The sequence below is a fragment of the Aspergillus ibericus genome (assembly GCF_003184845.1).
Source record: "Aspergillus ibericus CBS 121593 unplaced genomic scaffold BO80scaffold_48, whole genome shotgun sequence".
NCBI classification, from domain to species: Eukaryota; Fungi; Ascomycota; class Eurotiomycetes; order Eurotiales; family Aspergillaceae; genus Aspergillus; species Aspergillus ibericus.
This window is the reverse complement of record NW_020292146.1, coordinates 176855-203361: the sequence shown is the minus strand read 5'-3', so window position 1 is coordinate 203361 and position 26507 is coordinate 176855. Positions and strand designations below refer to the sequence as shown.

The following is a 26507-nucleotide window of genomic DNA, read 5'->3' as shown; positions in this document are numbered from 1 at the left end:
TGCCCCGCTTAGAATTGGCCTGTAGCAGCCTGAGGATGGTTTTAAAGAGCAAAGAAGGGCAAGGGAACCACGGGGTACTCTGTACAAGATCGTACATCTGCCCCACTTCTGAATTAGCTCACGTGGCTGGCTATCGAGCTGTTATCGAAAAGCATTTTGGTAAACAAGGATATAATGACAGATGCTACGTGAGATAGGGAAGGCGGCTATACTTACTAGTTGTATAAGCAGATTAAATCAGTTCTTGCAGCACCAGGATGTGCCGGTAGTAGCAGTAATGCAAATAGAACGAAAACCTTCAAAAGCAGCCAGAGTGGTTACACAGAGCCTATAGTTAGTCTTATCGTGTTTGCCAGCATCCGTCTCGATAAATAGATGCGACAATAGCTGCCGCGTCCGAGTTGTTGCGCGCATTTATGATAAGCATTCGCGAATAAGACAGTCAGATCGTACTCGAGTTGAATACAATTACGACGGAAACATAAAAACAAACAAGGGATTAGCCCTTTTTTTTAGAACTGGGAGCAAGCAGAGGATATCATATATTTCTTACAACCTGCATCGAACAAACAGCCCTTGTTGAATAAAAGGCCACCGATAGCGGCATGACGTAGCTCTAGACAGTCACGACTGTGATGAAACCATACCTAACTTTCCACACAACAACCCGGCCATATAAACCCAATACAAAGGAAACAAACCAAATCACTAACAATCATAATCAATCACACTGTTGCACTTCATGCGAAGCCGCAACGTGCGCGCTCATATAAACCCAAACAAACACAAGTCCATTCATCTAGATCATACCATCCACACCACACTCCCTTACTCCTCATCAATGGTAGCCTTGTAAGAAGCCTCATCCAGCAGTCCGTCCAACTCCGCAACATCCTTCACCTCGATCTCCGCAATCCAGGCGTCACCCTCGGGGCTCTGGTTGATGAACTTGGCATTGTCATCAAGCACGGCGTTACCCTGCTTAACCGTTCCGGAAACAGGAGAAAGGACGTCCGAGGCAGACTTGACGGACTCGACGGCACCGACGGGCTCACCGGCGCTGACCTCCAGGTCGACCTCGGGGAGCTCGACAAACACAACGTCACCAAGGGACTTGGCGGCGTATTCAGTGATTCCGATCTTAGCTAAACAATTCAAATAGGAGAGTTAGACAGCAATGGAAGGTGGTAGGTGGGTGTAGACGAACCAGTCTTGCCGTCGGCGGCGAGCTCGATCCACTCGTGCGACTCGGTGTATTTCTTCAATTGAGCTGCCAGAGTTTGATTATTAGCTTCGGATGGAACCTACGAGGCTTCAATGGCCTCATCGACCTCGATTCAGGGGGGTTCTCACAAAGAGGGCTCTGGGAGAAGCTCCGGACACTTCCCCGCGGGAAACTGGCCGGCGCGGCCCTGCAGACGGAGGAGAGGGGAAGCTTCTGCGCAAGCAGGCGAGAAGCGAAGGGACGGAGGGATCTGGCGATGGGAGACATGGTGGATGATTGGGATTGAGGGGAGATGGAGGAAGACAAGAGGTGCGAGAGAGGTAAGAAAGTGTGAATTGAATGGGAGAGAAAGGAAGAGAGCGAGGGGAGGTAAATTAAATATGAATGACGGAGGTGAGGGCGATTCCCGGCGCTGATAGCGGGTGCCAAGGCGGGTGCTGATAAGAGCGATGGTCGAGCCTCCGCAATGGCCTTCGGAAAAATCTCATCCCTTCCCAGTTCCGTGTTTGGTTCTCCGTCGTCTTTTCGTTCCCCGACGCTATCTTACAATCGAGACCCCACTCCACATAGTCGACGCCATGTTGTACGAACTGATTGCAATTGTATGTGATCCGCGACGCTTCAGAATGGTTCTTATTGGGGTTGGGGATAGATGCTGATTGATGACTACAGGTCCGTCCCGGCAGCCTCCAGGAGGTTCGCGAGTATGTGCCTACCCATCATGCTTTTACTGTCCCATCATTTCGGGCAACACTTTGCTTCGTCACACGACCATCCACCATGACTGTCCACTGACGATGATAGTATCGCCCGCAACGCCGGTATCCAGGTCCTCCGCTCCGGCGGCGTAGTCCGCGGATACACCAACTGGGGCACTTTCCGTCTGCCCCGGCCCACGACCAAGCACCAGGCCCGCTACAAGGAAGGCCACCACTTCATCATGCGCTTCGATGCCTCCGGCCCCGTGCAGGCCTCAGTTCGCAGAACCCTCGGTCTCGATCCCCGGATGATTCGCTTCTCCGTTGTGAAGCTCGGCGACAAGCTGGAGGAGATCAAGGACATCGATGGCAAGGTCGAGTGGAACAACAACCGCAGCGTCTTCGAGTCGGTCTAAATGGGTTCTGAGGGTGACTGTGATCGCTGAATGCGGTTGTTCGTTCGGGGTACGGAAAGCGGATTCGAATCGTCAATGTATTATTCATGGGATGGGTTTTTTGTATATCATATCAGCATTATCGGCGCATATACCTACTTGGCAGATTTGGTCAATTAGATGGTGATTTTCTGCTCTCGCGGCTCCATATTCATGGTTTTATTGGGTCAACGACGTTGACATCTCCCCCATTACATCGCTTATTGCGATAGCGTGGTGGTGGCAGTCGGTCAATGATCTCTTCTGAGAGCCAATCGACCAGACTATAGAAAGCACTTTGATATACGCTCTCCATCTATCAGAATAGCCTAATCTATCGCGGGCAATAAATGCCGTGCCTGGCAACAGCTATACACAAGGAATGGAATAACAATAATCCCGAAGGCCTCCAGCTGCAAGCAGCGCTAGAAAAGCCCCAAGGGATACGCAGCATAGCGTTGAGATCTGCAGAGTACACCGAGAACGCCACTATTGATTGATGATCCTCGGACTTTGCTTCAGGAGCCAACCAATTCCGCCCGCTCAGCCGAGGCTCTCCTCGATTAGGTCGGTTTCGGTTAAGTACTAGTCAGTCGAAGGCACATGAGCTCAAGTCAACAGACAATCTTACCTGTCCATTTCCCCATATCCAACAACCGTACAGACCCTGCATGTTCAATAGCCACATAGCGTACCGAGCAACATATACCAGTGCATATACATATAGTCCAGTTACCAGCCTCAGATCACCACCATCAGCAACTAACAACCATATACTCATCCACCACCGTACATAATGCCCACGGACGAACCCAACCAGAGCCCAACCTCCTTCGCAGAGCTCATGGCTCTGCGACGTCTCCCCAACCCATCCTCTAGCAGCGGTCAAACAGAACAGATCGAACGCTTCGAATCCCTCGCTACTCCCTACCCACCAGGCGAAGGAACAAGATCCTTCGGCGGCCATGTCTACGCACAGTCGGCCTACGCGGCCTCCAAAACAGTCGAGAAGGGCTTCGTGATCCATGTAGGCCCATCCCTCCCCAGAATATCACCAGCACACTCTCTAATGAATCCAACAAGAACATGACGGGAACATTCATCCTAGGAGGCCTCCTAGACGTTCCCTTCGAATACACCGTGCGCCATCTCCGCGACGGAAACCTGTACTGCACGCGCTCCGTCGACGTGCGCCAATCCGGCCAAATCTGTTTCTCGTGCTTATGTTCGTTCAAACGGGCCGAAAATGAGACTACATTCTCCCATCAACCTGTCCCCGTACAGGAGCGGTATGCGTCCATTATAGCGGGGAAGAAACCCGAGGAGTACCCCGTGAGTCCGAGCGTAGATGTGGACTGGTGGATCAAGGGGGTGGAATCAGGGGAGTTATCAGAGAGGGAGTTTCCCGGGGTGGATATGCGCAAGGTGGATATGAAGGGGTATAACCAGACGGAAGAGGTGAAGAGTCATCCGGAGAAGTATCGGCAGTTATCGATGTATTCACTCAAGGGCCTGCCATCGGATTCAGGAAGTAAGGAAGAGTTGAGGAAACGGGAGGAATCAGGGGAGTTTGATAATCTGTATGCCTGTGCGCATATGTATGCGTGTGATCGGAATTCGTTATTGTTGATTGTTCGGGCGCTGGGTCGGGCGAGCTTTTCGTCGATGTCGAGTTTGACTCTCACGGTGGTGTTTCATCAGCTGGGGGAGGCGTTGAGGATGATTGATTGGGGGTCTGGTGCGGAGGAGGGTCAGGAGGAAGTCAAGAAGAAGTGGTTTGTACAGGAGGGGTGGACTCCGCGGTCGGAGGAGAATCGGGCGGTTCATGAGAGTTGGTTGTGGACGCCGGATGGGAAGTTGTTCGCTACGAGTTATCAGGATAGTTTGTTGCGCATGCCGAGGTTGAGGGAAAAGCTTTAATGTTGGGGTGTAGACTTAGACTAGAATCTAGATGCACGCATAGTGTTGTATGAATGTCTTTGCGATACAGGTTGCATGTATCAGCCGGGGTGGTTGTATGCAGTGGCGTGTAATTGATATGGAAGCGTTGATGCCCTTTGCACAAAGGACATGTGTTAGAGACAGTTGACCCATTGTTGCTAGCCACTAGCCCATATCAACATTTGAGTACGAACCATTTGTTGATACTATACTGACCATAGCTATTCACTAGGGATACGTCCGAACTAATCAGACTTACAAGCGACCAGTAATGAGAGGCCACTCGCCTATATTAACAGTAGATTGGTGCCAATCTAGACCAGTCCATTCTTCAAGTCTCAATACTCTTCTTCAACCCATTTGCTTCACTGGAGGCCTGGTTGGCCGGTCTCATGGTACGCAACCAGGGATAATCATGGATAAACTAAAGCTTCGATCTACCCTCAAACCCAGCAACAAACGAAGCCCCCTTAATCTCAGGAGGCTGGGCCAGAAAAGGCCCGATTGCCTTGGCGAACTGCTTGAACTCGGACGATGCTCCATGCGCCTTGAGGCTATCGCCATCCTTGTATCTGTAAATCACGGGTGAGCTTCTCCTTTTTCCAGTGGCTTCGTGCCAGCTGCACCAATCTTACTTTTCAACGAAGATCAGCTCATCACTCCCGCTTGACTGCAGAGCAAAATATATCTGAGTGTCTGGTTCGTTGTTTTCGATGTGTTGCGATAATGCCTTGAAGGCTTCCACGACCTACCCTTCACATCAGTATATACCGGACGGAGTGGGAGATAGAAGTGGACGGACTTGATTGGATTTGCCTGGCTTGGGCACAAGCTTCACAACATTGTATATCTCGCGGGGTGCCATGATGATGCCGTACGTAGACTCGATAGTGTTACGATCGATGAATGATGCTAACATCCAAGAGGCTCCTTATTTGGTCTCTCGGATCGGCAATCAGCTGGATTGCCTGGTGGGGAACGGGACATGCCGAGGCTATTCACAGCGGTGAGATCCCCATCACGAAGTCTAACTAGGGTCCAGGGCTGACAAACGGCGCCTAGACCCAAGGATTTGGTATTACTATGCTCATCAGGCCACGCACTTGCCAGTGGCTAGTGCTGAGAGACACTGATGGCCAACGCTGCGAGCACGTGAGGGTCACCATCCATGTCACGTGGTCTGGCTGCCCGATGACGTAGCGGCCTAGGACCGAGAATCTCCCCTTCTCATCCACTTTCCGCCCGCTGCCAGATCTCGATTCATCAATAATTTCTCTCTTATACGTCAAACCCAATCCTGTTGCGTGGTCCTCTGAGGGAGGAATGCACCGTCCGGATTTGCCCGGTGTGATACAATGAAAAAGACGCTGCTTCTCGTGTTTATCCATGGCTTCAAGGTACCGCGCATGCTCCACCCATCCTTATTCGCCTCTCTCCTGAAGGGCGCACGTGCCCGGTCCTGGCCGGAGTCTGGCTTGAACCTCGCTAACACATTCAGGGGGACGACGATACATTTGGGGAGTTCCCCGGACACCTTCGTGTACTGCTTACTCGCTCCCTTTCTGCTGTACAAGTTGCCACTGCAGTGTACCCGAAGTATCAGACTCGGGGTGAGCTAAAAGAATGTGTGAGTGCCTTTCGGGAATGGTACGTCAAAGCCCTATACGAGACTGGTCCAAAATGGATAGAGCAGACCATTAATGTCCGATAACGATGTAGGCTCCAGAACAAAGTCATCGACTTGGAGGTTGCGAACCGAACAGCGTCCCCCACGGTTGACCCCTCCGTGCATGTGTTTCTAATCGGCCACTCGATGGGCGGAATCGTCGCTGCTGAGACCCTTCTTTTACTAGCCTCGGAACAACCAATTCCTGCAACATCTTCTGCAGGAGCTGCAACTAATTCCCTCGCGGATTCCGGCACAGCAGTGGAGGCAGACTCCTTCATGTTTCCTCACATTCAGGGTGTCATGGCATTCGATACCCCTTTCCTGGGCATTGCTCCCGGGGTTGTCTCGTACGGTGCAGAAGGGCATTACCGAAATGTCACCTCAGCATACACGGCATTGTCAGAAGTTGCTGGCTTGTTTGGGCTGGGGGACAGCGGCTCCCCGAACAAAACGGCATCTACCGAGCAGAAAAGCGACCCCAATAAAAGTCTACCACCTTCGGCTTCTAGCTCTTCCTCAAGTACAGACGCTGCTGCAACACCATCCTGGCAAAGGTGGGGTCGATATGCCATGTTTGCAGGAGCTGCAGGAGCTGTGGCTGCGGGCGGGGCGGCCGCAATGTATTCACAGCGTGAGCGACTGACGGACGGCTTGGGTTGGGTGTCATCCCATCTGGCATTTGTTGGCTGTCTAGCTCGTTCTTCGGAATTGCGGCGGCGCCTTGCACTGCTAGCCGACATACAGAGGGACCGAGGCATTGGCTGCGTCAACTTTTATACGTGCTTGGGGAAAAATGCAAGTGCTCTAGTAGAGAACAGAAATGCCGGGACTTCATCATTCAGCCAGAAGATCATACGCTCGAAGAACCGCACTTTTTGCTCGCTTCCCGCGGAAGTGGAGAGCACCGGGTTCTCACAACAAGACATCCGATGGGCCAGAGCCGTGAATGATAAAGCTGCAGATGAAATTAAAGCACACATTAGCATGTTCTTGCCGAATGAGAATCCAGCTTTTCGTTTACTGGTTTCTGATGCATGCAAGGTGCTAGTGGAGTCGGTTGACAAGGGCTGGTACGCCACGGCTACAGGCCCAATTGAGGAGGTGGACGGAGACATGCCGCGGGCCGACACTGACCGTACCAAGGGCCAGACCGACGGTAAATTCATGGACGGGGACGATGTCGTGGTCGTGGATTGACAGCCTGGATGCATTTCTAATCACCAAAGAAGCAAAATGCCGAATGTACTTGCCCCGGCAGTTTATGCACGTCGCGCGCGCGCGCTCTTGGAGCAACCGCGGGACCGCGGGACCGCGCCCGCTGCCCCAGGACCAAAAAAGAAGAAGGAAGAAGGAAAGAAAGAAAGAAAACGAAAGAGGAGCTCCGTCGGAACAAACGTTCGCATTCGATAGATGCAAATTATTCCACGTAATCGGTTTCACCCGCGGCCTGGAGGAAGTTGGGTGACAGACGTGTGGCTGAAGGTCCAAGGGTCCGATCACGCCCCAAGGGGATGGGGGCGGGGCTGGACAGCTAACGGATTCGCCTAAACATTACGGCGCTTCCGCCCTAAGGGCCCCTTAGCCAGTAGGCCCGACTCATGTCGTCGACCTTTCCCGTTCCGAATGACCGGCAATTACAAGTCTGGCTCTAGCGGTTTTAGCAGGAGCCTTCGGATTTGATCTCCACTGGCCAGTGGTCAGTATGTTTCGTCTTCGGGCGACTGTGGGATCCCCCCCGAGACATCAATCGTACCACTAACTTAAGGTTCACGGTGCTCCATGTAGTCCGGTCCGCTCCAGATGGAGTAACGAGGTTAGTCGGGGCAATTGGAGGGACGTCGGCTGGATTTAGTATTCCCTACTCCGGCTGGGCACTGATAACCGATAGTACACACTCTGTAGCAATATACCAACATATTAAATGGCAAATTAATAAGCGCGCGTGCCAAGAATCACCTCACACTGTCCCATACGAAGGTGACAGGTGAAAGCGGGACAGAAGGGCACAAGAAGATCACACGGATCATTCCCGTTCCGCCCTCCGCTGGTACTGGGCTATGAGACAGGGTTGGGGAGATGTCCAAAATCAACTAACAATGAGTTCCACCAGGAGGGAAAAAGAAATAAAACCAAGATTAACCTGAATATTGCTCAAGGGTATCCACCTTGTTGGATTATGCTTAGATTCGATAATGATTGCATGAGACTGCAGTAGTTAAAGTGAAATCTTAGGCGAAAAACCTAAAATTTCGGCGACGGGCGGACGGAAGAAGCATCTGACATGGTGTGGAACGTCGAAAGAATGAATCACCTCGACCTAGGCTAGTAATTCTGGCCGTGATAGGTGGACGAGCGATGATGATACATGCTCCCGGCATACTCCGAACTTGCATCCGGGTACCCTGTGTGCCGACGATCCTCATCGGGTAGAAGCTCCTTGACTTCCCAGGTGTTTGGCTTGATCCCGACGGAAAATTCGAGATCTTCTTGGGTAATATAATCCCAGAACTAGACAGGGGTGTGAGTCCTTGAAGATTCGATCAGAAAGGGAATAGATGGGCATACCTTGTAAACCATCATGACGGCCAAAAGGTTACAAAATGTCGCAAAGAAGAGTCCATCCATATAGTGCTGTACACTGTCACAGATCGTGTCACTGAATGCATAGAGGAGCACCTGGCCACAAATGAATACCACGAGACCAAAAGCGATGTGGCCTAGGGGCCAGCGGTCTTCAAGCGTGTTCATGACCAGTAAGAGTGACATGATCAGATATACCGCGATGCAGATGGCGTTCAGAACATACAGGACGACAAACATGCCGACGGTGTTGGTGGGTCCAAGACCTCCCCATGCCTTGAAGGTTGCGAGAGAAACAAGGAACGAAATGACGAACATTGCTGCGGACGAAAGCCGTAGAAGCCAAACAGAGAGGATAGTTCCATCTTCGTAGAGTTGGAAGCCCACAAATCCGTTAATGAGCAGGGATGTGCAGAGTGCAGAGGCCAGCCCATTTTGAACAGCAGCAAAGTAAAGAAACGCACCACTCCCAGGTGGAGCCACTCCTGCATCAAGGATCAGGGAACATATGGTTAGAGCCATGTAGAGGTAAAAAAACGTAATAATCTCCTTGCGACCTACGACAGCATCGGTTAATGTAACTCAACTTTTAGGGTGTCTCTTTTCTTCCACCATAAGGACGCCCAACAGAAAAGCCCGGAGAAGGGACAGAAGCATACCAACAGCAGTGAATTTAGACCGCACATGTAAGATCATGATAACGGTCATCCCCAGCGCGATAATGTGAAGGAAGCATGATGCACCCTCGAAGATGATTGTATTGGCCAGCTCAATGTTGCGCGCATAACAGTTCGGTATGATGCCCGTCGAACCCGATATTGACGACGGCGGGCCCACTAAGGAGCATAGTGGCAACGGGGCCTTCTCGCAGATCGAATCAAAATCACCGAACCCCATGGTGGTCCTTGATGGGGTTTCACAAACAAAGGATGATTGTGTGGTGTCCGATTGTTTGGGTCAACTGATAACCTGCACGAGATGGGCGGATCCGAACCGTCTCCACAACGACGGACGGGTTCCCAGATGAGCCAAATAGCACCCCTCCTCCTTTTACCGGAGAGCGGTCACAACGAATGACGTGGCTGTCGTGAGGGCAGCAAGAAGCAATCTGTGAGCGAGTGTCGGAAGTATCGCTGAAGATCCTATCGAAGCGATAGGACCACGATGCGACGGAGTCAATGAGGGAGGGGGGGGGGGGGCGCGCATGGAAAGATCTCGGGTGCGCTCAGGTTGCCGGGATGAGCGAGGATCACATCACGGGGTGCACTAATGCCCGATCGGGATTGGTCCGGGGGAGGAGAGCCGTTGCCATTTTGAGCATAGTGCATCTCCCCATAAAGAGCACCGCGCTAGCCGAAAGAGGCAGGTTGTTGATAGTGACATTTAGTCCGGCAGACTAGCAGTCAATCCTCAAAGATGGAGAATGGCTCTATCTGCCATCCAGGTACCTACATTGGTGGCTATGAGTATCTATACTCTGCCGAGGTACAAAGTACCAGGACTTCATTCCTGTTTGGGCCACCTTCCGACCCCATCGGCCCCATACTGATGTGGCTGCTGTCGAAATATAGTATGGAGCAGTGCGAGCAGATCTTGGCTCGGTACATTGTTCCCCTGCAGGTACAGGGACTGGTCATCGCCTAGCCATGGATTTTACTGCCCACTTGCTGAGCGCTTGGTCTCTCTTCAGAATCGACAGGGAGATTTTCCGACATGGACCAAGAGAGGGGAAGACGAGGGAGGCGCCGGGAGTCGAAAGTCGAGGTGGTGGTTCAAGTTGCCCCTCCTGTCCCAATCGAGGCTGGCGGCCCCGCCTCCAGCTGGCCTCCGAGTCCAACTCGGGAAATGCCGAGCTTGGGCCTCTTCCCGGACGCTGTCGATGACGGCCGTGGTTCTGACTCGCAAACCGCCAGGGAACTTCCTCTAGTCCCGCGGACCATCCTATCTCAGGCTTGGACCAAGCTCCCTCCATCGTTAGGCGGCCGAAAATTGTGTGCCCCCCCCTCCCCCGGCCCTCTCAATGTCTCACTAATATAGGCCTTTTCAGGCACTGCTCTAGATTCCGACGGGTCTGCCTTCACCTATACCCATAATCTCAACTACGTACTCCGTACTAGTGGATTTATCGGTGGCCCCTTTGGCCGGACAAAAATCACTATGCCTTATCCTAGCAAAGCTATCTCCTCCATCCACACTGGGAAGTCCACGGCTTTGTCACTTGCCCCCGGTCTATCACAAGGAATCTGATTGCTTGCCCCAACCGCTTGCTGACACATTTGGAAAAGAAAAATAGAATGAAAGGGGAAAAAATACCGCAAATACCTCTGCCGATAGCAGTCTCCCGCTAATCGCCTTACTAGGGTCAAGCGGCAATGGGCCGAGACTGTTTGCATATGGGACCATCTGAGTGGGCACTTCTCACCAGGTTGTGTGCCTACGGAGAACACCCGATCCTTCCATACTAGTCTTGTCAGTTTAGGTTGGCCAGAATAGGGGAACGGAGAAAAAGAGACAACAATTAGGTGGAAAGAATTGCACTATGTTCTTGGCACCGTTGCTCCCCGATCTCCCGGAAGCCTACGCATACGATACCAACAGTCAACGGCAGCCCGGTGTGTGCGCGGCCGGTACAAGGAGCGTGCTCTGATTGCCCCTTCCACAAGGAAAGGATCGGGTGAAGGCTGACTATGATCTGTTCCCGAAGCGCCCAGAACCCCTACGCTCCCGAAGCCTGTCGTATGGAGTTTTCCAGCCTTTCTCCAATGGCTGTTGCTGCTCATAGCTTGCCGCTGTATTTCCTTTGAGTCGGCATGAGGTACCTTCGGCTGATAGTGATCCCAGTCAGACTTTCTGCTATATCATCTCCTATCCTTCACGAGGAGCCCTGCAGTACCGCCACCTGTGCCCGAGTATATGGGCTCAGCTATTAGGCGAAGGTGGCACCATGTTGCCAAACTTCCTTGTGGATAAAGTTATTAATTGCATGGATTGTACAAAGGGGCAAACATATGCAGGTTGATCAATGGGAATTGCGAGAGGAAATAAATGACGCCCGCCGATACAAAAGGTGCGGAAAGGGCAGGACGGGCCAGGCACCATGATATTCGCATTGCCCAATGATGGTCCAGCCCTCTGACAAACTAACTTATGATTTCCCCATACCCGATATTGGCTAATGCATCTATCTGGCTGTCCCGGGGCGACTGGAGTCTAATCATGTTAGCCAATTGGAGCGATTCCCCTGGCGGCTTTTGAACGACGAGCATGAAAATTGCAACTCGGCTAGCTTGGCCATCTCACCTGGGTTGCAGAGCCCTGTTTCTAGTAAGATCCCAGGCAAGAATTCATGGCTCACCATCACCGATGCATGAAGATCCTAGTTAGCGCCACGTGCAAGTGAAGCATCAACGGCTGCGAGGGACCGTGTCGATCTCCCATTGACCCGATCAATCCGCGGCAGATGGGGCTTCGCATCGCGGTGGAACGGTATCCGCCGGTACTCCTTCAAAGTTAGTAGCTACGGCATCATCGCGGTCCTCTAAGGTGATTGACGTGCTTCCGATGGCACTGGACCCGCATTTGTACAGGGACACCCCTTTGTCAAGGTTTGCTCCGTACCGGTGGCTTCAACGGCCCTGAGGTTCGTGGTGCGGGTCTATGATTTAAGATGCAAACAGTTCAGACAAAAAAAAAAAAGAAAAAGGAATTCCCAAATTGACTTTTTTGGGCACGACTGGGAAAAAAAAAACATTATTGCGATTTTTTATTTTTATTTTCAGGAAATATAATTTTTTTTCTGGGTGGAAATTAAATACATTTGGCTCTTTTTCTCTCCCCTGTTTAACCTTGCTGCAATCGGGGCTTGTGATGGGCCTTAAAATACCTATCCCTGGAGCTTGCATGGCAAACACTACAGCCCACCATGAGTGGCATATATTATTTCAGGTCCCGGACACCTTTCAAAAGGGAACTAGAGACCCTTCAAAATCTGTCAAGCACGAGCCTTGTCAATGCTCCAGCTCGGTTTAAACTCTTGCACCGTTTCATATCCCAGCCCAGTCCGAAACCTTCCTCTGGCCGCTTCACGCACTGCGGAACGCCTCTCTCTATTCCAACCGCAAGCACTTGCATCTGTCATCATTGCACTGCGTGTCCCGTCCCGTTGAGATCGAAACTTGACGACGATGTGCAATTACTTTAAAAACTACTATATCTACAGCACCTGTCGGGAGCCATCCGCTCATTTCATCCGAACGTCTGTCGATGGGGCCAAAGACCCCAAATGCGCGGATAGCCCACATGACAGGTTCATTGTGGTGGTTGGGAAATGTCGCCTATGTCGTTGAAAGGCATCAACGACCAGTCAATCGTCATTAGCAGCAACAGTGCAACCTTCCTCTTTCGGCCGGAAGCGATGGCGCTCATGCCAATGACGCCCGCGCATCTTGGAGCCTTTCCGGCGACCTGCTAGTATATCGGAACCACGACGAGACCTCCGTTACGACCTCTTCATGTCTACCGCCTTTCTTTTTTCCGGATTCTCATCTCGACATCTCTCTATGTTCTTTGTAATATTAATGATGCTGTCTTTCTCATGTGCATATACTCGAATCCTGTAACTTCATTTTGTGGTTTTTTCTATTTTTTTTTTTCCTCTTCTTTTCGGATATTGATATCAGGCCAGGTTGCGATCTGCGGATTTCTTGGGTACCACATTTGCATGGCGCTTGGAGGAGCCTAAAAGAGCGGACATCCTTTTAGATCGTTTCTGAATGTTTACTTGTCTTGTTCAAATCCCAGAATGGAGCTGTTCTTGTTCCTCCTGACCGGAGAGGGCGGTGACGTACCCCAGGTGTCGTGGCCCATGGGTGTTCGAAGAAGGATATCATGCCGATCTAGAGCTCGCACAAAAAGTCCCGACAGCATCACATGTTCTGCACATGTGCTCCTCGCTCGGAACCTTCCAAAGAACAGATGGAACGATCCCCCGGATACAGGACCAACGGACGAGTAAGAGTAGCGGAAGAGTGGAAAAGACGCTACACAAGGTCCGCCATGACCGTTTTGCTCAGGGTATCCTGCTCGCAAGGTGCTCCGGAGGGGGCGCTAGAGACAGCTAGTTGGTTATCAACTCACAATGGCCTCTGACGCAGAGTCCTGCAACGCAATTCGTTGCCTGCCAAGAGGGTATGGTCCTGCACCTTCGGGGGGCCAGATGGAGTCTGTGCTCCTCCACTTAACCAGCGACCGGCCGAAAGCTGAATACCACTGGTCCTCCTAGCCGGACGGGTAGATTTAGCACCCCAGGCTACTTCTTCCTCCACCAACAAACCCCCCCGGCGTTGGGGGAGGGGAGGTCGCACCAGTCCCAAGTTCTTGCAGGGATTCGGTGACCCTTACGGTTTCCGCTCCCTTCCTAGAGAAAAAAAAATACGGCAAAGAGGAAGACCACGGCAGTCGTCCGTCCAGTGGCTGCTTCGATCTCCTGTCAAACAATTTCGCAGCCGGTTATCCAGGATCATCCCCGCCGTCCACGGGGGCGGAGGCCGAATAGATTCATGACGACAAACTCCACGCTATTTGTTACATCTGGCCCTGCTATCTCCAGACCAATGTGGCTCTTGAGCGGCCTGCATCCGTGACAGACCGTGGTTACACATCTGCCGGGACGCACGAATGGCGCTAATCAGATTATTGCATGAGATGGTGGGGATGCCAGATTGCTACGAAACCAACACTTTTCGGGTGGAGATGGTGGAATTTTTGGGCCGCAGCCATTAATATTCGCGCAGTCCCAACAACTATCGCTGTCGGCTATCGCAATTTGTCATGGACTGGTGATAATAATTTGTCTCTCGACGAATCACAGGCCTCCGGCCTCTGCTAAAGGAACCCTTTAAAGTACAGCTGCTGGAGACCACCTATGAGGGCCAGCATCCATAATCCTTCCAACCAAACTTACTCTCGGGCCGATGGTGCATTGCTGCAGGGCATGCAGGCGGTCGCAGGCCACACTTCATTCATGCCTTACTCCGTATGTGGAGAAGTTACGGTCGGTTCGACGTCCAGGCCGGATGATACCATGATACCATGATACCATGGAGGGCCGCGGACTCACGGCTCTAGGACACTGGTCAGATAAGGATAGGAGGAGCAGGCTTAGGTTCCGCCGTGCGGAGGGATTCCATCGGACATCGGACGTATGCCAGCGAGGGAAAACGGTGGGTGTCAAAGCGGATCAAAACGGAGAACATCTCTCATACATCGATCCGCAGTGGGCGCGGCATCAACCCCCCCCTTCCCCCCCCCAAGCCAGTTGGCCTGGTATTTCCACAATTGCGACCAGACAGAACAAACAGTTTGTCAAGAGGTGTGTTGTCGATCACTTCGCTTTCATCCCTGCTCCTTTCAACCTGAACGATCATTCCTTAGCTCTGTTAAGATGATCGTTTAGACTTCCTGTTTCTCGTTTTCTATTTTTTGGTTTTTCTTTTTCCATTCCTTTTTTTTTATTTTCCCGTGCTTGCTAGGGTTCTTTTCCCCCTCTCCCTTTCCATTTTTCAGTTTCCATTTTTTTTTTCTTTTCTCTTTGCAACCCCCTCCCCAGGCTGCTATCCTTCATATCATAGGGCGAGATCCAAGGAGTCCGGCATAACTCCGTACTCTGTCCACCACTCAGACGCGGACTTGGCCATCTCGAGACGAGTATGGGGTCAGTCAGCTGCATCACTTAGGTTCCAACAGCCTGCCGATGTCCAGGCAGTAATTGATGTTTCGTCTTATTCCCCACGCCAATCCCAAATGCAGAACCCGAAGCACGAACTGAAGCACGGCTGGATTGCCGAATCCAGCAAGAGGAGCCTATCACTCCAGCATGGCATGATTTCTCTTTAGGCAGTGTAGATAGAGGGCAGAGGAAGTGGAAATCAAGCAAAGCAGGTAACCCATGCAAGTATGACCTCATGCAGGAATGGCCCTTGTGGTGTTTGCTTGATGCCGGCCGGAAGGTCCTTATGGTAAGGCGGGTGGAAAGTTTGGTGTTATTATAGTCGGGAACCACTATTATCCCTCCTGATCCGTGCCACGGTACTTTAATGTCTATCCAGGGCCATATATCCGACATTGGCTCTGCTAAAACATGGAAAGTGGAACAGCGCAGGCGGACGCGTAGCCAGTCTGTTTCTAGATTTTTCCTTTGCCAGCGGCAGGAATTATCCGAGGGGCATTGGGGTACGTACGTGCTTAATGCTGGCGACTATGACTCTCGATAAGGTTCCTAGCCAGGCTTGGCCCAGCTGTCACGGCGTGCGATCCCGTCTGCTTGAAACGTACGGAGTATTCCGGACAGGGGAGAATAATCAATTTAATTATCACGTCCTACACCAGGAGGCACGAACAAAATCAAGCAGCATCAAAAAAGGGAACAAATTCTTCTTCTTCTTTTTTTTTTTTTTTGAAATACCAGTAAAGCAAAAAAGAATGGAAAATGAAAATTGGCACGAAAAGGTTAAAAAACGAAAAGAGAAACCAAAAGACAATACGAAGCCCGGCCACTCCACGATCTGCTCCTTTGATTATCTCGCGATCCTGGCCATCCTGGGCGGCTACAACCGTCGTTAATTTGGCTTCCTCTCCTGACTGGATCGCTTCTTTCTTTCGTCACTGCAGTGTCATCGCACGGGCAGAGGGCCTGGCAGACCCTAGCTTATAGACCGTTAACCGCGATCTTACGCCACGTAAAGTGCATGATATCTCAGCCTCTCGGCCTCAATTTCCTCCACTACCCGGACATCCTTTCACCGGGGATACAGTGAGTAGGGATTCTACATGCATCTCAGGGGATGTCAAAGCAAACAAACATAACGCCACCTAGGCAGACGGCGGTACTTCCGACAGATCTCGATTCACTTCCGACTAGACACCTGTCTCCGGAGGACACAGGACAGAGTTAGTCATCGGAAGCGGGTTTCCCTTTATCGAGTCCCTGTGAAGAAACACCGCTACCAGAAAGCAGACCAGGTCACTTTCCTGCTCGAAGGGCCAATCTTGAGCCAGTCAGAGGCCTACGCCGATATTGACGACCACGGATGATATACCATTTTGTGCCAGGGCTCCGAAGCACGGGCAACCCGGGCCGAATCCGAGCCAGATATCATGTCATCTCATGCATTGCCACGATCTCTCCGGCCGATTGTGTGTCTTGGCTTCCAGACCAAGCATGCTTGGCAACGGTAGTCAAGCATACGGGCGACATGAACCTGCCCTTTTAGTTCAACGGTCGTCGGACTCATCGTCAGTCAGCGGATTTCCTTTCCCTTCATCCACCCGGTGGACCCAGCAGAGGGAGGCCCGGCCACTGGCGCAATTTCAGCCGAGGGTCGATATCGACTTAGTTCAGACTACCTGACAAGCCGAGGAAGCTGTTCGTCTGCTAATCCGTTAGTTCATACCTAGCACTGTCCACGTCCTTGCCTACCGGCTTATCTCCGCGCCAACGCTCTGGCAGGGGTAGCATCGACCCATGCTGGGTATCTTTTTCGCACCCAGACCCCTGATCGGTTTGGTCAATTATCGACGAATCACGGATACGACTTGGGGAGAATCATGAGTTGACTGGTCGGGGGGTCGTCAAGCTCGTGACTTAGCACCGGACTTGGTCTTACTAAATAGATTAATGTGCTCTATTCTGCGCCAATGAATCTCAACAGTTTCGAGCAACGTGCTTGTCATTTTGGCCCCAACTTAGTGGGGTGTTCTGCATCCAAGGGGGCCGTCCAAATTGTCACCACCCTCTGTTGATGGTTCCCCTCTCTTAACACGGTCTGGTATTGCTTAAGGTGAGATTCCGAGACTTTCGTGAGCCACACGCGTCGGAAAGCACTTCCGCCAGTCCGGGAACTAAACGAATCGCAGAGCCACGGTGACAATTGGCCATGGGTATAGCTTTATCTATCATGACGTCGGTAATTATCTTCGGACAAATCCCGTTGGATTCATAGCCTGCGTGCAACTCTATGCTTCTGCTTCTGGTCCTCGAGCCGAGTTCTGACCGTTATATTGCTTAGTCGATGCGCCACAAGCATCAGGGGCGGATTCTTCCGCAGGGGCCAAGCTCACGTCGTACGGCAGGGGGTCCGATGGTGTTTGATGACAGACTAGAAGACCAAGAAAGGGGGATGTGGCTGAACGGCACACGGATCGATAAGAGGGATCTGCGACCGTTGGAGTCGATCAGCCGGCGGCATATGAAGCTGGCCGCCATTACGGAGTAGTTAGGATTAAGTTCAACGCTCAGGGATCGATCGACCGTGGGAGGCCTAACGCTGAGATGCAGAGGATGTACCAGAATAAGCAACGTTGGCATTGAGTGGCTGGCTCGGTGTCTCGTTGTTTGCTGGTATCTGTATCTGTCATGGATCTGTAGGACAGTTGATCTCAGCGTGCGCGTGTAGTTCAAAAGGCTGCCTGCCCTGGGACGAGATTTACCAAGACAAGTGTCTGTCCCTGGCAGGGTGCTCCAATCTGGTGTCAAACATATGCCATCGAGGCTGAAGAATGCTGCTGTCACCTGATCGCAGGTGTTCACTTGCGAGGACTTGCTCGGCGGAACTCTCCTCAAATACCCACCCAGTCCCGTTGCTTGAACAGGAGGCTTCAGGCATTGCTACGAAGCAGAAAAGACCTCAGAAAACACGTCAATAGTGACATGCTTCTTTTGAATCTTAGTGCGCTTAGCCAGGGACCGGACTTCCTGAAAGTCCGACTTTCTTTTCTTGCTACTGTCACAGACCCTGGATGCTGTTATCGTTAGGCAGGATTATCTGCTGGTAAGTTCTACTTTGCTCCGCATCTTCTATGGCAGACTAGCGCTGATGGGGATAAAGTGCGTTAGTGACCCTGCTGTCGTGAACTCTACAACCGAACGCACCGCAGTATCCTGGCAGATATGATGACCATCTTCCAAGATTCGACGCTTGTTGCGTTGACAGACGTCTCTAAAGATAGGATCGACTGCATGGATTCGAGGTGAGTGAGCTTACTAGGTAATTCTGTGTCTAATGTTTTGCTCTTTGCAGCAACCGGAAGTATTCGGCTTGTCTCGCGACCATCGAAAGACTTTCTGCCATACAATGCTGCTTCAAGCAGACTGCGATTAAACAGGACCGGCGGTACTTCACGCAACTTGCATTGATCGATGCAGTTACCCTCCGATCTGCCCTCGTACTTTGGGCTCTCATCACCCTCGACAAATTTCACTGTCTCCGGACTAAGCTCCGCACCCCTAACCAAAAAGGGGCGCTAGCGGCTAGAACTTCGCTCATATGTTTACAGCCGAGTAAAGACTGTGCAGCAAGTCAAACCGAGCCATTGCTAGTGAGTACATGCAGCCATAGCTGTATAGCGCCGCGAAGCAGCAGCTGCATCTGCGGTGTTCGAGTCTACGTGTCATGAAATACCATCTTGCAGGACAACTCAGCCCACGCAACGCTAATCCAAGCCATAACCATTTCTGGAAAGACTAACCGGGCCTGTAAAGCACGGTCTTTATACCCTAGTGCGGGGGTACTATATGACCCTGACGATAAGTACAATACACATCTTCCATCATTTCCGACTGGGGCTCTGCATGCTCCAACAATATATTACGCTGCATCCTGGTCCAAAGCTGTTAGCAGATGCATTGTGATAAGCCCACCGGCTTGTGTGTTTGCAGTGGTGCCGTAGGCTGCCACTTTCTGACTCCTCATCTGGAGGCTTCTGGGCCAATCTAGTTCACAGAGGCTCTAGGACCGTGCGCGAGATAAGACTGACTGGTCAACAGCGATCTACACGTGAAAGTCTTAGTCACGCATCTCGACGATCCGTCTTCATGCGATCAGCGGTGTATTCAGTAGTCGGATCACATCATATAGCGTGATATGCAAAGGGTATTCTAATAGCCACCTTTATGCATCAGATCAGACAATAAGCTGGCACGTGTCTGATGCATGACCACGCGGTACTGCAGTAGGGAAACCAACTGTGGAAGCGGAAATTGCATTCATCCCGGCATCTGAATGAGACCTCATACCAGGGCAGCTGCAGAGTTGCCAAATTATAGCGCTGCTTCTTGTACTGAGACAAGGTGGTACTGACATTGTTTATGACCGAAAATAGAACGAGTATGGGGGTGAGCTATTGTATGGGACATATGGGTTCTTGTGCAATTCAATAGACATGTTACGGTGCGTAGCACCTCTCATCAACTAGCCAGCTCTATCCTGACCATGCCCAGCAAGTACAACATCAACAACCAGACGAACTCCCCAACCCAACCCCCTAACACCCCTGAATCCAACTATCCAGAACCAGATTCTTCATGACAGTCGAAAACAGCCTCGAATCACGAAACACACACGCCTCTCTCCTCTCCTCCTCCCCCACGGGACTCTGATCACTACTACTCCCCTTGGGATACTCAATATGAAAAACGGGCTTCCCCGCCTTCCCAAACGCCGTGTAGGCCCCACACTCGGCCAACCTGGCACACTCCTCGTTCACAGACCACTGCATATTCCTCAACACCTGGCGAATCATCCCATTGGCATTCTTCAACCCGATCGCCAACCCGCGAGTGTGCGCCTCCCCCGCCAACCAATTCACATACTCGACCGCATTCTCCTTACTCAACTCAAACCCACTTTCCGCCGCATACCCATCCACATTATCCGGATCCACCCCGTCGCAGCCCATCGCCGCCGCGCGATCCAATCGAGCGCTCATGATCCGACGCACGTTCGCGGACCGGATATCTAGCCATCGCTCGTTGCGCCAGTCGTCGAGCGGGTTGCCCTTGTCCGAGTCGAGGAACTGGTCGCTGTCTGGACGGTTTCGTTCGAAGCTTCCGGCGGAGAGATAGCAGATGGCTTTGTGGTTGAGGGTGTGGAGACGATCGATGGTGGATTTGTTGTTGATGAAGAGGTCGATGTCGTAGACGAGGTAATCGGGCTTGATGGCGTGGGGGGAGAGGGGCTCGGTCAGGATGATTTGCCAGGTTGTCCCCACGGCGGGTTGCCAGATTGCGGTGGTGGAGGTAAGGAGGGAGAAGATGATGAGGAGGAGTGTGAGGGTATACATCTTGTCTTTCTTCTGTCTTGGAGACGTTACCGTAGATGCGCGTGTCAGTGTGATAGATGAGATAGATGAGATGTGTAGAATGAGAACCACCCAACCCAACACCCCAACCCAGAATATATACGAGCCATCCAACCCAATGAATAACCCACCCATCCCGCATATCCCCGTGAATCCAAGGCACACATCCGATGTATTCACGAGGTGGTGCAGTCCAGACCTCACCGACCCATCCCGTTTTCACAGGGTGATGAATCAGTGAAAGAAGGCATTAATCCTGGCACGTCGCATTCTTCAATCCAATCTGGAGTGGTAACTCCCCATTCCCCTGATTTCATCGCAGCTCATTTTATATGAGACGTTTCTGTATCACGTATGCGATCCACGTGGGAGGGGTGGTGATACAGGATACCTTAATTTCCCATACTACCAATTATTTAGAGGTAGGGTGGGGGATAGGTTGATGTGTCTGGTGCTAGTGGTAGGAGGGATTATCCTTTCATCATATCCATGCCATATCATATCCTATGCTATATCTCATGAAACATGAAACATAGATAGATATACTTGTATCAATGCACTTATCACTAAGGTATATGTTGTATGTTACACAATATTGTTGTTTTCAGTCGTGTAATACCCAAGTGATGGTAGTGATGGGTATGAGTATGGTGGAGGATATGTTTGTTTCACTTCTTCTTTCCAAGGGTATATCTCCCGGTATTGGTATTCGACGTATCCATTCCTTTGTAGGTTGATAATCAATGGGATAGACGGTATCGTATAGTATAGATAATACCAGATCGAATCGAATAGCATACCCTGAGATAGGTATAGGTATGTATCTCATCCCATGCCGGATTGGTTCATTGGTGAATGGGATATCATATCCAAGGTATGGAGGTAAAGATGAAGAATACGAAATAACAGCACCCCATCAACCACACCCTCCAGAGTAGATAATCCCGTGAAGTAAACACCTAAATATGGCGTCCTCAATCGTAATGAAAAGACCCATCACAGATATAGAAGAAGTGAGTGAGATACTACTCCGTATGTGATCTGAATGTGAACAAGTATAGCACCACCTATCATTCCAGATATGAGATCATCCCAATATCATAGTTGGATACATCCCAACCAAGTATAGGGAATCTCATCATGAATAGAAAGTAAGGAAACCCGTAGGTTTGTATGAATGGGTTTTGTGTGTGTGTGTGTGTGTGAAGTGGATCCTTCTGTAGACGTATGGAGGGGATATTGTGGTTGAGTGTGTTGAGTCCATTCCTTGGAGGAAATTCCATGAAGGAATTAGAGAGGTATACCTCATCGTATATGGTAGTTGTTTAGTGCGTGTCATAGATGATCTTGATACATCGATTGCCACGGAGATAGGGAATAGAGTATAAAGTAGTATATAGAACACCCTATTCTATTCCATGTTCCAACCATTTGTAGAAGTATAGTATGAACCAATATAAACACCAAGTGAGTGAAATTCACAATGAGGATGAGGGACAATGAAGCTTGACAAGATCCAGAGACAGATAACTTCGTGAAGAGATGCAGAAATAGAAGGCGGTCAGTGGGCAGACAGGCCAATTTATAGGCAGAGAGGATTAGGCTCCAGTCCTTGGGGAAGAGTTTTCATGATGATTCACGAGGAGAGGGGAATGGGGATGGGAGTGACGTGATTTGGAGTGGGTAATGAGGGGATTCACAGCTTGGTGAAAGAATAGAGTTGGGTACTTGAGGTGAAGGAAATGTTCATAGTGAGGTTCCCTCTACTTCGGAGAGATATGAATGAGAAGGTTTGATAGGTAGATGAACTCAGCCACTGTCATCCAGAGTAAATACTCGTAGAACAACAGCCAAACATCCCATCTATACGGGGCATCCCACCCTCACATGTACTTTCACTCCATAGCTACTACAACTCAGCTATCTCCAGTAAACTAGAATCCCAGACCACTTGGCTTAAACCATCCCTTCCAGAGAACAGTGTACTACGAACCTGATTCATACCCCCGAGTCATATGAGGGTCCAATCCTTACCCACATAGTAGACTCTTTTTTCCATATGAAGTAAAGATCTGCAGTGTATCTCCACCCTACACTATACACAGTACACGGAGTAGATAGATACACTGGTCCGATTGCTAAGCAAGGACGATTATCTGTTTTTGGACCTGATTTTTCTCACGTCTTACAGTTGGCGCTGTACGTAACTCCGAGCTGAGCCTCTCAGATACTCAAACTGGAACACGCTGCAACCTGCAAGGGTGCCATGCAGTTCATACGTCCAAGATTTGAAGGTGTGATTATTGATTACAATTTGGACCCAGTGTACGCCATAGCAACTTCCCACAGAGCTAAATTCAACTAAGAGCTAAGTCCCTTAGTGCTTACTGCTGATCCACATCTTCAAAATCTTCTGGGTATCTATCCACTTGCAGACTTCAGACATGACAGCTGCCCCCACAGGTGCGCTAGCCACATTACCACGTACCATACGGGGGTTTCTGGAATATGGCACATACGATACCGGTATGAGTACTAATACTGGGACTGGTATGCTACAAGGGTATAGCTGCTGATCGATTCATGTGTTTCAGTAATTAGCAATACTCCTTCTATATACGGGATCCCTTCCGGACATTCAGCACCATCTCGATATGCTCCCTCGCCAGTGGTACATTATCCTGCTTGGACAACAAACGAGCCGTTTTAACCGTATTCTTGATCTGCCTGCCATTCATCTCAATGGCTGCCAGAGACTCCAAGTCCGCCTCGCTCAGTCGACTATCTAGTTCTCCCATTCGAGTAAAGGTCTTCCATATGTGGAGCCGACTCGCCGCACCCAAAGAGGGGTAATGAATGGTGAGATGAATGCGCGACTCGAATGCCGGGTCAAAATCACTGACGCGGTTACTGGTGAGAAACATCACCCCCCGATAATATTCCAGTTGCCTGAGGAAGACTGGGACGGAGGTATGGACTTTTAGTGGGCTTGACACCTTGACAGGAGCGGAAACAACTTACCGGAGACCAGTCGGTTGCGACGCAGATCCGCAGCGGAACGAGCTTCGAGGAACATGTCGCACTCGTCCAACAGCAAGATAGCATTCCATGTACTGGTCAGCTGGAGTACTTGTTCAAGTGATTCCTCTACTTCCGAAGCGGTCTCTCCGAGTTCGCTCGCACCCATTAAGTACAATGGCTGACGCATCTCCTCGGCAACTGGGGGAAGTTGAGTCAGTAAAAATTTGCGGTTGTTCAAGCTATCCAGTGGGGATAACTGTACCCGATTCCGCTGTCAGTGTCTTTCCAACTCCAGGTTCTCCCGCGAGTAACATGATGAAGCCCAGACCTGTGGTAGTATTATTAGCCACTTTCTGGTGTCACGATCATCCGGCGATTGGGGTATTTATGTTCACCTTTGCCGTAGACAATATCATCAAACTTGTCATCTCGGGCCAGTTGTTCGTGTACAAAGGCGCGGATAATTTCCTTGTAACCATGGGAAAGAACAAGCCGAGAGAAAGCGTCCTTGCTCCAGCGAATGGGACCGACGTTGTCCACGTCGAACTCGGCTAAGAAACGAAAGTTCGGGTTACCAGAGAAACTTGATATTAGAAAAGCAAAAAAATCGCGCTCACCCCATGTTTTGAAAGATAGGCAGTAGCCGCGAACGACGTGGTTGCAGAGCAACCTCAAATTTGGACTCAAGTTTTGATCTGTTGTAGATATGAGGACTGATCCATGGAGCCGTGGGTGGGATGTGTGGTAGGCTTACGAGCACTGGACGGGCTGTCCCTGCTACATCTGATGTGCTTTCCCAAGGCATTCTGGTATTCCTGATACGCATGACTCGTCGCTCTGAAAACAACATTAGGCACGTCAAAGAGCGAGTCATCGACGGCTGAAATTGTGACAGAGTCCGGCTCCGCCTGGATCGACCCGAGGCCAGGCCCCGGTGTGCCATACAGGCTGAACATATGCGGATCAATGATTATGCGACTGTTGTCAACCTAACCGAGCGACGAGATCAGTATTAGCGCCCTGCAACCAGCGCGGGACAGCCCCCTGAGCAACTTACATGGCGCTTGCGGATCTGTCGTGACGACCTGGCCGTGTAAAACCCTGAGTACGACATATGGTGGAAGCCGTTGAGCTGCTCGAACTTCTCACCCCGGGCATGCAGTCGATCGACCAGATCTTTCACGTCGGGATGAAGATGGCTGGGGAATGCGATCAGATCGACGAGTCTCCTGACACCGTCGAATTTGTCAATATCGAGGGAGGTGGAGACGTAGCCGAACCTGGACCCGTCGCAGTCAATATAGCGACAATCCAGTGTGAAGAACTCCCCGCCCATATTGGCCCCATACCGACTCTCGGTCACCTCCATCAGACGGGGTTGCCCATTCAAGTGGGTGAAGATTTCCATTCCGGGACCGAAGATCGTCCACAGGTAGTCAAAGCTCATCACCTTGTTTTTGACCAGGTCCCGCATCGCCTCGATGTACGGCACAATCTCCTCACGAAGAATGGGATACAGGAGGTTGAGATGATGCCCAACTTCCGGGTCCAGCTCCTCCTGACAGAGCTTCTCGAAGCGATGCCATCGATAGTAGAAGGGATGAAATGGCGCCTTGAATACCAGATCTTTCAGCTGAGTGTTCAGACCCTCAAATCCTTGAAACGTCCGTTCCAGTACTTTCTTGATCAGGGGGCTTTGAATGGTAATCGAATGTAGGGCGATCTGGTGGGTGATGAGATGGGGTTCGCGGCGCACAATCACAGCGAATTCCTGGGCCAAGGAGCCGGCTTCGGCTTCAGTCGCAGACGGCTTCGGTACAGACTCGTTCCACACCGATCGGTCGTCCGGTCGGTAGAGCTGCTGGACCTCCGCTCTCATTCCGCGCCCATAATCCGGGGTGTACCCAGGATTGACGCTCATCTCGGACTGTCAATGCGTCAGTGTTCTGCTTCCTGCCTCCTGCCTTTGGACTCAATGAATGACAGTCAAGACATACCAGGTCGCTGCTGGAAGAGGCACCACTCCGGTGGTAAGCAAGAGAACTCCCGCCGTCCGACATGGCGATGATCACGGAGTGAAGGTCGCAGTGTTTCGCGGTTTGCGCTTGGAATCAATCAATCGAGTGGTCAGCAGTAATAGATTCTATCTAGGACGATTCTGCGTCGTAAAGTAAGGGTAAAAGACGAGTGGAGCGTATCGCAACCAGACTTCCAGTGCATGTCTCTCAAGATTCTAGCTTCTAATGTTCCGACGCTTGTCAATCACAAGGCGTGACTGATCTGTGGATACACACAACCGCCTGATCGTCCGGGAAACGATCTACCAAAACCGCCCGCTTTCAACGGAACTGACGGGCGAGTGGGTCGGCCCCCAAATACGACGCTGAAGACGAAATTTTACAACTTCACATGTCAAAAAATACGTCGAACACCTACAAAGATGATACAGCCTTGTGTGAATCCAAGCTAGTCTTGAAACCCTGGGCTGATGAGCTCCCGAAGATTGTATATGAATGATGATGAACAAGCACTATAGTTCTCTTGCTGATACTTGTGTGAATGGGATCGTATTTCTTTCGTAAATAGTGGAAGTCGTTACTATTCCAGGCCCGATGAGACCTCGTTATTGGGATTTCCAGGTTCAAAATGTGATACCCGAGATGTTCTACAGTAGCGCGCACGTTCGGCATAGTGCTTTTGTTTGCATGTCTCAGTTAGCTGTCTTCTAAGACTAGCGCGTACCCGTATAGAAACGCTTCGCGCTTCCTGATTCTCGCAACCTTGGCTGCTTCCACTAGATTCAT

At 50.9% G+C, this 26507-nt stretch overlaps 8 protein-coding genes across 8 annotated transcripts; 3 read left to right on the top strand and 5 right to left on the bottom strand.

Annotated features, from left to right (window-relative positions):
• Positions 1 to 489: 489 nt before the first annotated feature.
• Positions 490 to 1534, bottom strand: BO80DRAFT_468062 (glycine decarboxylase subunit H). The gene is made up of 3 exons (XM_025722901.1): positions 1354 to 1534; positions 1208 to 1270; positions 490 to 1145 (listed from the first exon to the last, which is right to left on the bottom strand). The coding sequence occupies exons 1-3, from the start codon at positions 1490 to 1492 to the stop codon at positions 829 to 831; spliced, it is 519 nt and encodes a 172-aa protein (XP_025571491.1). The 5' UTR covers positions 1493 to 1534; the 3' UTR covers positions 490 to 828.
• A 269-nt stretch (positions 1535 to 1803) lies between these two features.
• Positions 1804 to 2339, top strand: BO80DRAFT_438047 (mitochondrial 37S ribosomal protein bS6m; the record flags this gene model as incomplete). The annotated part of the gene is made up of 3 exons (XM_025721024.1): positions 1804 to 1827; positions 1898 to 1929; positions 2030 to 2339. The coding sequence occupies 3 exons, from the start codon at positions 1804 to 1806 to the stop codon at positions 2337 to 2339; spliced, it is 366 nt and encodes a 121-aa protein (XP_025571490.1).
• Positions 2340 to 3153: 814 nt separating this feature from the next.
• BO80DRAFT_364707 (acyl-CoA thioesterase) lies at positions 3154 to 4277 on the top strand (the record flags this gene model as incomplete). Its single annotated transcript, XM_025716165.1, has 2 exons — positions 3154 to 3384; positions 3441 to 4277. 2 exons carry the CDS (start codon positions 3154 to 3156, stop codon positions 4275 to 4277), a joined length of 1068 nt encoding a protein of 355 aa, XP_025571489.1.
• Positions 4278 to 4722: 445 nt separating this feature from the next.
• BO80DRAFT_364770 (putative quinol monooxygenase) lies at positions 4723 to 5163 on the bottom strand (the record flags this gene model as incomplete). The annotated part of the gene is made up of 3 exons (XM_025716166.1): positions 4723 to 4870; positions 4934 to 5046; positions 5101 to 5163. 3 exons carry the CDS (start codon positions 5161 to 5163, stop codon positions 4723 to 4725), a joined length of 324 nt encoding a protein of 107 aa, XP_025571488.1.
• Positions 5164 to 5653: 490 nt separating this feature from the next.
• Positions 5654 to 7164, top strand: BO80DRAFT_458439 (uncharacterized protein; the record flags this gene model as incomplete). Its single annotated transcript, XM_025722279.1, has 3 exons — positions 5654 to 5695; positions 5797 to 5945; positions 6018 to 7164. The coding sequence occupies 3 exons, from the start codon at positions 5654 to 5656 to the stop codon at positions 7162 to 7164; spliced, it is 1338 nt and encodes a 445-aa protein (XP_025571487.1).
• A 1125-nt stretch (positions 7165 to 8289) lies between these two features.
• BO80DRAFT_364654 (chitin synthase export chaperone) lies at positions 8290 to 9444 on the bottom strand (the record flags this gene model as incomplete). Its single annotated transcript, XM_025716161.1, has 3 exons — positions 8290 to 8475; positions 8533 to 9104; positions 9207 to 9444. 3 exons carry the CDS (start codon positions 9442 to 9444, stop codon positions 8290 to 8292), a joined length of 996 nt encoding a protein of 331 aa, XP_025571486.1.
• Positions 9445 to 19778: 10334 nt separating this feature from the next.
• On the bottom strand, positions 19779 to 20763 carry BO80DRAFT_199187 (endo alpha-1,4 polygalactosaminidase). Its single transcript, XM_025714188.1, has one exon. The coding sequence runs from the start codon at positions 20662 to 20664 to the stop codon at positions 19867 to 19869; it is 798 nt and encodes a 265-aa protein (XP_025571485.1). The 5' UTR covers positions 20665 to 20763; the 3' UTR covers positions 19779 to 19866.
• Positions 20764 to 23254: 2491 nt separating this feature from the next.
• Positions 23255 to 25988, bottom strand: BO80DRAFT_390383 (ATP-binding protein). Its single transcript, XM_025717146.1, has 8 exons — positions 25701 to 25988; positions 24761 to 25630; positions 24458 to 24692; positions 24321 to 24398; positions 24099 to 24254; positions 23966 to 24031; positions 23704 to 23901; positions 23255 to 23641 (listed from the first exon to the last, which is right to left on the bottom strand). The coding sequence occupies exons 1-8, from the start codon at positions 25761 to 25763 to the stop codon at positions 23295 to 23297; spliced, it is 2013 nt and encodes a 670-aa protein (XP_025571484.1). The 5' UTR covers positions 25764 to 25988; the 3' UTR covers positions 23255 to 23294.
• Between the last annotated feature and the right edge of the window lie 519 nt (positions 25989 to 26507).

Excerpts from the sequence above, each read along its gene's own strand:
- BO80DRAFT_390383 (XM_025717146.1), bottom strand. The coding sequence starts at position 25,763 with ATGTCGGACGGCGGGAGTTCTCTTGCTTACCACCGGAGTGGTGCCTCT. Across the intron at positions 24,255-24,320 it reads CCTATCTTTCAAAACATGGG|CCGAGTTCGACGTGGACAAC; the intron begins GTGAGCGCGATT and ends TTCGTTTCTTAG. Across the intron at positions 23,902-23,965 it reads GACACTGACAGCGGAATCGG|TTGCCGAGGAGATGCGTCAG; the intron begins GTACAGTTATCC and ends AACTTCCCCCAG.
- BO80DRAFT_468062 (XM_025722901.1), bottom strand. The coding sequence starts at position 1,492 with ATGTCTCCCATCGCCAGATCCCTCCGTCCCTTCGCTTCTCGCCTGCTT. Across the intron at positions 1,271-1,353 it reads CTTCTCCCAGAGCCCTCTTT|CTCAATTGAAGAAATACACC; the intron begins GTGAGAACCCCC and ends AAACTCTGGCAG. Across the intron at positions 1,146-1,207 it reads CGCCGCCGACGGCAAGACTG|CTAAGATCGGAATCACTGAA; the intron begins GTTCGTCTACAC and ends TGAATTGTTTAG.
- BO80DRAFT_199187 (XM_025714188.1), bottom strand. The coding sequence starts at position 20,664 with ATGTATACCCTCACACTCCTCCTCATCATCTTCTCCCTCCTTACCTCC.